At 37.3% G+C, this 11,127-nt stretch overlaps 2 protein-coding genes across 2 annotated transcripts; one reads left to right on the top strand and one right to left on the bottom strand.

Annotated features, from left to right (window-relative positions):
* Positions 1–7,403, top strand: LOC113727105 (cytochrome b5 domain-containing protein RLF). The gene is made up of 6 exons (XM_027251100.2): positions 1–317; positions 829–909; positions 1,030–1,423; positions 3,294–3,428; positions 5,025–5,075; positions 6,961–7,403. Exons 2-6 carry the CDS (start codon positions 874–876, stop codon positions 7,035–7,037), a joined length of 693 nt encoding a protein of 230 aa, XP_027106901.1. The 5' UTR covers positions 1–317; positions 829–873; the 3' UTR covers positions 7,038–7,403.
* A 524-nt stretch (positions 7,404–7,927) lies between these two features.
* LOC113727104 (protein TEEBE-like) lies at positions 7,928–10,615 on the bottom strand. The gene is made up of 3 exons (XM_027251099.2): positions 10,450–10,615; positions 9,738–10,235; positions 7,928–8,792 (listed from the first exon to the last, which is right to left on the bottom strand). Exons 1-3 carry the CDS (start codon positions 10,559–10,561, stop codon positions 8,269–8,271), a joined length of 1,134 nt encoding a protein of 377 aa, XP_027106900.2. The 5' UTR covers positions 10,562–10,615; the 3' UTR covers positions 7,928–8,268.
* Positions 10,616–11,127: the final 512 nt, after the last annotated feature.

Raw genomic sequence — 11,127 nt, 5'->3', positions numbered from 1 at the left:
GGCACGAAAGTTGAGTGGATTAACTTATTAATAAACAGGTCATGTGCCGACATGACACGAAAGTAATCCAATGGATTGGATTAGAGTTGAAGTATTCTAAGACAAACAGCATATAATCTCTGATACGAGCACAATAACAACGCGAAACGATTTGCCACACCTATAGCTGTCTAATATCTGACTACTATATTTTATTTTTTTCTCCCAGTCTATTTATTCCTTTTTCTTTTTTCTTGTAAGTATCATTCAAGGAAATTGCTCGTGCAGAGAAGAACTAGATAACAGGGAAAACCGAAAAGGGATCGTCTTCGACAAAAGTAAGCCCCATCTTTTTCCAGTTAAATACTGTTCTGCGTGTTAATTTTTGATTATTTTTATTGATTTATGGGAACGATTGTGGGAATGTTGCAGAGAGCTTTGAGGTGGAAAACGGGCGTTGTTTTATTTTTTGTTGCCCTAGTATTTGCTTTTGAAAAAAGTTGCCATCTTGAAGTTTACTTTAATAGGTCATCGAAATGGGCAAAAGTGTTTTTATTGTTATTTGAGGGTTAGTTTCCCCTTTTGGGTCCTTCAGTCGTTACGTTTCAGCTGGAAAATTCAGTTTTTCCATCATATATTGCCGTTAGGTAATAGTTATTTTAATTATGATGATTTAGTTTGTTAATGTTGGTGATAATTGTTAGTTTACTGGGCAAGTTCTTGTCATATAAGTGATTGTAGCAATTTGTTCTTGACAATGGCTCTATGCAATCAATTTTTTTTTTTTTTTAATTTTATATATTTAGATTCTGCGTTGTTAGTCTAAACAAGAGCCTTGTCATGTAACAGGTGAATTACAGCTGAAGTCTGTCTTATAGCTGAATTGGCAGGGTTATGATTGCTAATGATGATGATTTTACCTTTTGTCAAGTAAGTTGGTGTTTGAATTTTAAAGAAATGCTTCATGTAATGTTAGCATTAGTGGCTGCAATATCTATAACTGGACAATATGTACTGAAATTGAAGGTGTTTTTGGAATCTTCTAAATAGGTTGGTGTTAATGAGGATAAAGATGCAATTGATGCACAAGAAGTAGTTGAAAATATTAGTGGCCTCAGAATACAAGATGAGTCAGTGAATGACCATGATTCTGGTCAGGCCAGTGGCATACTATGGAATGATAAGTTGCCTCGTACCACTGCTTCATCAAAGGAAGAAAGAAAAGGATCGCTGTCTTTCAGTGTAATTGATACATCTTCCAGCGATAAAGTGAACCAACATGTTAGCCAAAGTGAAGATGAAAATGCAGTAAGTTCAGCTAAGGCTTCACAGGGACAGAAGACTGCTACAAGGAAGCCTGCACAGCGGAATAAGGTTCCATTTGAGAAGGGTTATAGCCAGATGGATTGGATGAGACTCACTAGAATGCATCCTGATCTGGCAGGTACTTACTCTGAGTGAACTTTAGTTTCCACTTAAAATATCTCTTATTTTATAAACTTTTATCTGAAATATGGAAGAAACAAATTCATAGGGTGTGAAGTAAAGAAGATGAACTGCTAGTTGTCGTAGCTTTGCTTTGAAAGGGTGAACGAAGAAAAGCTGATTTCCTAAGTGTCCATGAACAAGATCTAGTCAGTTTAATGATTAAAACTCTTAGTGACGTTTAGATAGAGTTTACAGACCTGACATTTGCAGTTTTGGCTTAATCTTACGGGTTTCAAGCTACTCCTAATGATACTGGTCGTTTCCACTAAATCTTGTTGAGTTCATGAGATCTGTTTGAGATTCTATCCTTGTGTTCCGTCAGTTTATCATATCATACATCCACTGAATTTGGATCCCCTTTATCCTGCTAGTGGTTGGAGATTTCGCAGATCAACTTCTTTTTTTCTCTTTGAGAGGCCATTGATCAGATTTCAGTAAGGCACCAAAAGAAAAATCAAAGGGTACAACTGATATAATATGTGTATATGTATAGCATTGACATTTAAGCTGATTGAGGAATGAGTATAGCTATATGCCACATATGTGACTGTCTTGCATTTATCTTTGTATAAAGATAAGTTTGAATTCATGGTGCAGTTATACTGGGAGCATGCAGGGGTAATTTCCTAGTACAAACTGACCAACTACTGAATTGAAAATTTTGGATCATCAAGATCAACTGTTCTTGACTTTGCCATATGGGTCTTATAAACTATGACATGAGAGCTTAATGCTGTGATGTTGGGCAGCTTACTGCTGAAGAGGATTCTCTAGTTCTCAACTGATGAAAAATTAAGTTAGGACAAGACAAATTTATTTGAACTACCTGCAATTCTTTTTGGAAAAAGAACTTGCAACTTTTCCTAAAGCAGATGTTATTCTAGATGTCATTGTGACAAAATTTTATTCTGAATATGGTGGCTTAGTTGCTACTTTTCTTATGGTGAAACTTTTAGGCACAGCTAGTCAAGCCTGTGAAAGCCTCATATCTTACCTTCTCTCACAGCTCATTGGTGACGTCTTTGTGATTTGAAGTACCTGCAAAAGTTAATTTAACCTTGGACTGTTTGTGGTAGAACAGGTCCCCGATTTTGATTACCAACTAGTGGATATAAGAGTAGTTCATAACTATAATTATAGAACTCAAGCAGGCTATGTATTGTTCTATCATCCCTTTCCAGCCTTATGGTAGAAGATGCAATTGCAAGTCTAATCGGCAAAGATATTTCTGTTCTCCATTGTTGATCTTTTGTGGCAAAACTTGTGTACACAGCACCTGTCCTTTATGTTTGCCTAGAGGTCTTCAATGAGCTTTAGCCTTATAATGAGCTATTTGTTGGTCCCTGTTAGGTTGCACTGGGAGAGCCTCATGTTACTTCCATTGTAATTATGCATTTATACTGCTAATCAGAATCAAATCCTTTTCTCTACATCTGCACTCTGATACGAAATACTCTGGAAAATACAATATATGAAAAACATTCATTTAAATATCTTACAGACACTTTTCTGCCTTTCTATTCGATTCTGCTGCTTGAGTTTATACATGGAACTGATTAATACTTTGTTTTGTGTAAATATGGTTGGATTACCTTAAAAAACAGATTTCAGACATCATGACTCTGTTCAAAAGTACTGTAAACAATAGTGTTTTTTTTTTTTTTTTTTTTTAAATTGTGGTGGTCTCCCAGTTGCTATATGCTAAACAGCAGAATAGGCATTGCTTGTGCCAAACTTTAAATTACCTGAAAGCGATTGATTTCCATGTTTCATGTTTGGAGATAATTAAGTATAGCTGTCATTGTTATTAAATCTTTGCCTCTCAGGGTTAAATGGACAATCCAACAGGAGACTTGTTTCGTTGAATGAAGTCAAACAACACCAAAATGAGGACTCCATGTGGACAGTTCTTAAAGGTCATGTCTACAACATAGCTCCATACATGAAATTTCACCCAGGAGGTAGGATTAAAAGTTTCTGTGAGCTTTTTGATGTTGTTACTTACACTAATCGTTAAGGTTACATTTTAATGGCTTTTCTTTGTTTATGTGCTCAATTTTGGAGTGGTTTTTTTTGGGGGGGGGGGAATGCTTCTCATCTGCTTTATCAACCAAAGAGGAACTTGTTAGTTTCATTTTGAATTCAAGAAGTTGTAAACTGATGGAACCCAAATGCATAAATGCAGTATTTTTGTGAGATAGGTTTATCAATAATGATGTTACTAGTCTATGATTACTTTAAAATAGAAAGAGAACAAAGTATTACTATTAATATTGATGTTAAGGGGGAAATTAATGTATCTTCAAGCTAAGCAACACTTCGACTTTTGTAACTTAAAAAAGGCAAAAGAACTTAAAATTGTAAATAGAGCTTCAGTCAGGCCCAATACAAGTGTCCTATTCAATTGATGAAAAATGTGATAGAAAAGCTGAGTCCAGCATCTTTATTCCCATGTTTATGAAATTCAATCTCACCTTTTCTTTTAAGTTCTTATTCATGCAATCTGTGTTCTCACCTCAAAGACATTTTCTGTTTCTTTTCCTTGGTTGAAGATTAAATTTCAATGTGTTAATTATTTCTATTAACGTCCTTGTTAGACTCAATTAAAGTTAAATGGTTATTTTTTGGAAAGGCCAGTTTGTTTGTGTGTGTGGAGACCTTTGGAGGATTTGTCGATGCTGCATGAAGATGGTATGACAGTTTTCTAAGTGAAAGAGTGCTTTAGTTGGGTTGCTTTGAGTGGGGGCCAGATCTCTGTAAGTTGTGGTAGTGAGCTCCTATTTGAATGGAAATAGTTGAGCAGTGGATAAAAATTGTCTGTTTGATGAAGGTGAAGTATTGGACAAGCATGTGTCTCAAGACTTCTCCTGTATATGCTGACAGAATTATCTCCCAACATGTGAACTTGAGGGGATCTATCTAAGCACCATAAGCTCTGCCATGGCACTAGGCCCATCAAGTTCTTATAATGTTACTGAAATGTTGATCTAATCTCCAAGTTCTACCAAACATAGCAGTACCTCTTGCACTGAGTCACTGGGTCCATCATGTTCTTATAACGTTACTGAAATGTTGATCTAATCTCTGACTTCTACCAACATAGTAGGATGCCCTGAGTCCACCAAATCCTGTCCTTCGTAGGATGCCCAGACACAACCTATTAATACCTAAGGTAGTCCATTTGGCAGAGTACTACATTAACTACCATGGGCACATTTGTCTAGTGTTTTATTGTTGCTCTATACTTCATTCTTCTAGTCATAGCTGTCCTAATGGGCATGCCAAATTCCTTCACTTTGATCAATTGGTAGATTCTGATCAGAGCTTGTGAGAATTGACTGGCTTGTCTTTTTGTTGGTTAATGTGCATTAATGATATTTCTATAGTTTATGTGGTACTTGGAAGATTACAATAAAAACTGTAGTTCTGAAAGTAAAGGATCTAATGTAAAAATGATTCGAGTCTGCTAGTTTGTCTTTAAATGTTTACTCTTTGTTATGTTTTAGTTTGTTGAGTTCACAAATTTTGCCAATGATTTATGCCTTATTCGTTTGTAGGTGTTGATATGCTGGTGAAAGCGGTTGGCAAGGATTGCACATCTTTGTTCAGTATCCTTTCCTTTGATTTAGCACACTTTTATGGTTTTGTCTGCATTAAGTTTGGGCCTCTTTCATACTTCCCACACTGCAAATTATAGGATAGAAATTGGGGTTTCCAGTACATGTGCACATCTAGGCTGGTAGATTCCAAGTTCTACTGTGCAGGAAGATAATTTATCACTGGGCTATTATTTTGTCTCATCAGTATTAGAAAATTGAACATTTGTAGCCTTTTTTTTAATATTCCTTTGGAATAGGGGCTAGCAATATTGGGTGATAAAAAATGGTGATGAAGATATCGCATAGGGGTTGGAGAAAGGCTTCAAAAAAGGGTAGGACCCTGTATCTAGTTCACACTGTTGCCCCCCTATTAGTGTTGGGTTTGCTCCACGTCTAGCCAGTGATAAATTGTAGCCAAAGTCATCCCTTATCCTTTCATTGGCAGAAACTGTTTGGACGGTAGAAATTGTAAGGACGGTAGAAATTGTAAGGAGTGGATATTGATCTTCGCATGGTAAAAGGTTGGCTCAAGGGGGTTTAAAAGGGGACAAAATGTAGTTTAGGAGGCAAGAGGAGATGTATGCTACTATCATCTGAGACTTACTATTTTGTGGTCTGAATACAGAGTCAAATAGGGACATAAAATTTTCTCATAGTGATGTAAAGTGGAATTTTTGCCCTGCAAAACGATAAAACTTCCAAGAATTTCAGTTGAGCTTTTGAGGGCAAACAACCTCGATGAACCTAAAAGCTTGTCATGGAGTATTCTTTTGTCCATTCAACTATTCTTAGTCTTATTTGCCCATTGAACTCGAAAGAGCATAAACTTCTAGTACTTCCATCAGTTTGAGCTGCCAAGTCCTTTTTTGTACAAAACTTAAGGATGTATAAAGTTCATTAGAAGGATCCTTAAAGTTCATTAGAAGTTTATAGACCTATTACTTCTCCTCTTTTCCTTCTTCCTTCTTTTTTTTTTTTTCCTTCTTTTTCTTTTTCTTTTTCCTTTTTCCCCTTCTTTCCTTCCTTTTTCTTGCTCTTTTCCTGCAATCCTACTATCCCATCATCAGGTATCTCCAATCAGAGAACGCCTCCAGCCCCCTTTTGACCTATGCTGCCTCTCCTATCCCCATCTTTTGTGCTACCCAGTCTTTTTACCCCCTTCCACGTCTCTCCTCTGTTACATCATATCTTACAACTTACAACCCCATCAACCCTGCTTTTCCATTTTCCTCTAAGCCAGCCTCCTCCCATAGCTTTCCATTCTTGCATGTTTGGGGGTGCTGATCGGACACTGTGTGATAATGGTGTTTAACAGGACGCAGTGGGGGATTTTAATGATTTAAAGGAGGTACCTTGGGCGCTAGGGAGCTATTGTTTTGGGGGGGTTGGGGGGGGGTGTGTGAATGTTTGGCGAGGGTGTTGGGGGTACTGGGCAAAATACTGGGAGATAGTGCAATAAGCGGTGAAGGGGACGTGCTGACTTTTTGTTGGGGGTTTAGGGAGTGGAGGGATCTGCCAAAGGGAAAGAAAAGGATAAAAGAGACAGAAAGAACTTGAAAGATTTGTTGTCTATGGTGGCATAAATGCCCCTAAAATATTATATGAGGGAGGACCTAGCAGGTGAAAACGTAGGGAGGTATTAAAAGGTTAGATCTTTGAAAGTTCAATAACTGCTTTAGTCAGAAACTTTTTACTGGTCAAAAGTATGCAGTGATGATGGTTTTGTGGTTCCTTTAGTGTTTGCCTAATGTAGCATGTGACGTCCTTTTCCCCCTGTCTGCAACTAGAGGACATATATACTTTCTCCATCTAATAAGAAAGGAAAATAAAGTGTTCAAAAGCCACGCATGGTAGACTGTAGATCTTACCGTTGTAATCCTTATTCTTTATACAGATAAATACCATCCTTGGGTTAATGCTGAATTTTTACTGGAAAAGTGTCTTGTGGGCACTTTACAGGATGGCCATTGAACAACCATTTATTTGCAAGATTCAAGAAATTGTTCTCAGGAAAAGTGCTTTATGACAAGCATATTTGCCTTAGAGAATAAGACACATTACATCTTCCTACGTGAATGTACAATTTGAAGACTGACGTTGATAATGTCAGATGGGTAAGGAAATAATTTACGAGTGGATGCTAGAATACTTGTGTGCAGGATAACATTTCTGACAGCAAGGGGTTATGTATTTGATTTTTTTACTGCCAATTGCTATGAATTATTCTTGGCCTTTTAGCTTTTCTCATCCCTTTACTGCTGTAACTGTAATTGCTCACTGATCTGTCTCACATTGTTTTGTCAATCTTTGGACAACTGCATTAATCTTTCTGCACCATGTCTACTGTATCACCTGTAACAGCTCATGGAATCTCATATATATAGTTCAAGACTTCGAAAAAAAAAATTGCAGATATAGTGCTTCTGTTCCTTGCGAGGACAAGTATTTATAGCCTAGGTCCCAATTGTATGGCTGGTGCTTTATCCATTCAATGATATACTATGCCATTTTCAAGTTTTTCCATTAGGCACCATTAGCCATCGTTAATTAAGATAGTTTGGGTGCCACATGTTCTCAAATGATGGGGCACAAAAGACCGAGGGAAGCTATGAAGATTGTTAGGTACTAGTAACTATAACTATTAATCTTTCCAAGGTTTGCAGACTTAGATCAACTTATCTTCTTGTTTAGAAGCTATATATTGTATTAGAAGTGATAACAATGAAACAAAAAGTAACAGTTTATTTCTCTACGTATAGCCATAAGCATGTCTATGGAAAGTTGACGATTAGTAATGTTGTGAAATGATCCAAAGAACAGTTAAGCTCACAGGCTAGATGGAACGTAATATGGAGCCGTCGTAGCTTGAAAAATGCTTTATTTATGGTTCTTGAAATCCAATAAATCAAATCCAAGCTTCTGGAGATATCATACAAGTAATATCTTCACTGAAACTCTTGCAACCGAGTAGGAAATTGCCCTTAAGTCTTTCTATAGGCATCTATTTCATGCTAGGCACTAAGAAGCCAAACAGGGAAGGGCAAGGCATTTAGATGAAATCTATTTATGGTCAAGGCAATTGCAGAGTTGCTACATACAACAAATCAAAATCCAATCCTGTGGAGAGGAAATCAACACAAAAAGACCACTAAACGCACAGAGGTGCTCGCTCACTTCCCTTTTGTATCTTGATGATGATTGATCAAAATCTAGCAGTGACCACCTTGACATTATCAAGAACAGGGCCACAGAGAGCTCCGTAGTCATCAATCTTTGTGTGGTAAAAAGAGCTGAAGAAAGTTAATCTTGTCCTAGCTGAAATGGCTGTGAATTTGAAACTAACAGTCCTGTACTGACCCTTTCCTACGGATTGAAACGGAACTTTCAATGTAGACTTTGCAGCAAATGCTTCAACCATCATTGATCCATGGCAGCCATTCTTTCCATCCCCTACGCTGAATGTAAGATTGTATTCCTTGTTAGGCACTGTTCTAATAATCTGTGCAATCACACTCTCCCTCCCTCCAAGAAGTTCTATTGCTGCACGTCCACTCGGGACATTGAAATGCATGGCATCGATGAATTTGACGGCCTTCAGTGATTCGATAATCCATCCAGGAAGTGGAGATGTCCTGTCCTCCTGGCTTGGAGGGAGGAGGACACCATGGGAAGAGTTAATTAGCCGATAAGGACCCTCCTCAAAATCACCGTTCTTAACCAAGTTCGCTGCATTGTCATCAGAAAACAATAATGCCATTACAAACAGAGATTGTTTTGGAAACTGATGAACCAAAACCAAAATTGAAGGGAGTTTCAGTATTCTTTATGCTCTTGAAAATTTTTTTTTCCCAGTTCAGTAGGCCAAACAGAGAACCCTTTCCAAGATCTCAAAGTAGTCATTGAATGGGATTCTTGAGTACTGTCCACTATAAGGGTACGTTTGATAAAACTCTGAAATCTAAAGTCTAAATCGATTAAGTTATTAAATAATTAAGTACATACATGTAAGTGTATATTACATTAAGTGATAAGTAAATAGTTTATATCACTTATTTTTAGGGTCAAATTTTGTCTAAAAAAATTTAATATTAATTAATTCAGATATTTTATTTTTAGTTATTAATCGCAACTGAATGTATTAGGATCTGAACCCATTAAGTTTAAATGCTAAATTGAGTTATCAAGACAAAATAATTATAATTTAGCGCAACATTGCAATTTCTTAATGAAGGCGTACTTGTCTGGGTTATCAAACAGATGTGGAAAGTGGTTAAGCACAAAAACATTCAGGTTATTACATTACCCGCGGAATAAGATTACCGTGTGGGAAAAAGACTATTCGTTTAAGATGTGACAAGTTTTACAGATCCGGAGCTGAAAAAACTTTTACAGATCTGGAGCTGAAAAAACTTGGGGTTTTGCGATGGTTCACAAATCTCTGGTTAAGATTTTCCTAAAAGACTATTGGCACTAGCCTGCTATTGAAAATCAATGGCTATCTGATGAGATTTAACCAAACCAGGGATTAAGATTTGCACACATAAAAGCATAAACGGATAAACATGCCATAGAAATCTCATTACATTACGACCAACATGTGAATCCATGTGCAATGTTTGGCAAGAAAAAGGACAAAGCAACAACAATGCAGGAAAAAGCATTTAAGTTTACCTCTTGTGGGCTTAGGTGGGGAAAGTTCTTTGATGGCAACAGCATCCAAAAGTGGCCCGCAAGCAGGATCCTCTTGAATCCCAGGATTGTGAAAGGTAATCTTTGCATAATTGGTATTGGGAATGAAACCAAAACCATAGGTATCACCACCATTGCTGCTATACAGAGTCTGCAATGGAAGATCCCCTGTTTGAGGTGGCACTGATACCCTCAAGACCTCATTTTGAGCACAAGTTTTTGAAGCCCCAAATGTGAGTGCATAGAGGGTTCCAATTTTCACAGGAATTGTCTGAGAAATTGAGGCCTCATTCCCAAGCCTAACTGCATGGACACCATGTGCAACTGCAAAGTACATCCCACCTGGCTGTGGCCCTCCATGAATGTACTCAACCTTGCCTGAGATCTCCCATTTGGGCAGTGCATATTTTCCTATCAGCGTTGTTTTCTTGATGTCAGATGGCTTTATTGGATCCTCAAAGTTGCCATTTGGGAGAAGTCCTGAAAGACAATGTAGAAGCAGATTAAGTTAAACATAGAAGTAGAAAACATGCCATTAACCAAAATGCACGCAGAGTCAAGACAAACAAATATTTCAAGAATGCATATTCAGCAAAGATCTACCACTAGAGGAGGCCAGAAAAGAAGTATGAAGAGAAATCTAGCTTAAGATGAGGACTGATAATGATGATGTAAAGTGCATTTGAGCCAATACCTTCAAGAGGTGTACGAACAGGTTTAGGAGTATGTATAGGTTTAGGAGCTGCAAAGGCAGAGGATATGAAGAGAAAGCAGAAAGAAAGCAAGAGAGAAATGTTCACTGCCATTTTGTGAAGAAAGTGGGTATTAGTTAAAAATGGCTTGGGGCTTCTATGCTTTAGCTAAGTGGGCAGTGCTTATATAGGGAGGGGTGTACTCTCAAACAAAGGGAAGATGGGAAAAAGGATCATGGATGAGAATGGGGAGCGTGGAAAGGAGTACCCACCCTGATGATTTTGTCTCCTTGTCACAAATCGTTTTTGACTAAAAAAATTGGAACTTTCTCCACAATCCGTGCATTGCATTTTGTGTTGTTTTAGGAGTATTGATTTAGAACTTTGTATTGCTTTGCTTTAATGATTCCAACTAAGCCTGCCTTTTCTTTTAACCTTCACCTTTTGTACATTTGAATTTTTGAAACCTTGTTTTGGATTTCATGCTAGAATCACTTCTAGAAATTTGAACAAATTTCATCAGATACTCCCCACAAGACACCATGCATGTGCCTAAAAATTTTGGATGAGGTCATAAATCATAATGACATGGATCTTACTTAGTTGATTTTGGAAAGAGTAAATTACTCGGTGGGTTCTGAACTTTTTAAATAGTCAAGATTCGATCATTCAACTAATAA

The sequence above is a fragment of the Coffea arabica genome, chromosome 2c (genome assembly GCF_036785885.1).
Source record: "Coffea arabica cultivar ET-39 chromosome 2c, Coffea Arabica ET-39 HiFi, whole genome shotgun sequence".
Lineage (NCBI taxonomy): Eukaryota > Viridiplantae > Streptophyta > Magnoliopsida > Gentianales > Rubiaceae > Coffea > Coffea arabica.
Note: the sequence above shows the minus strand (reverse complement) of the source record. Positions and strands in the feature narration are given on the sequence as shown.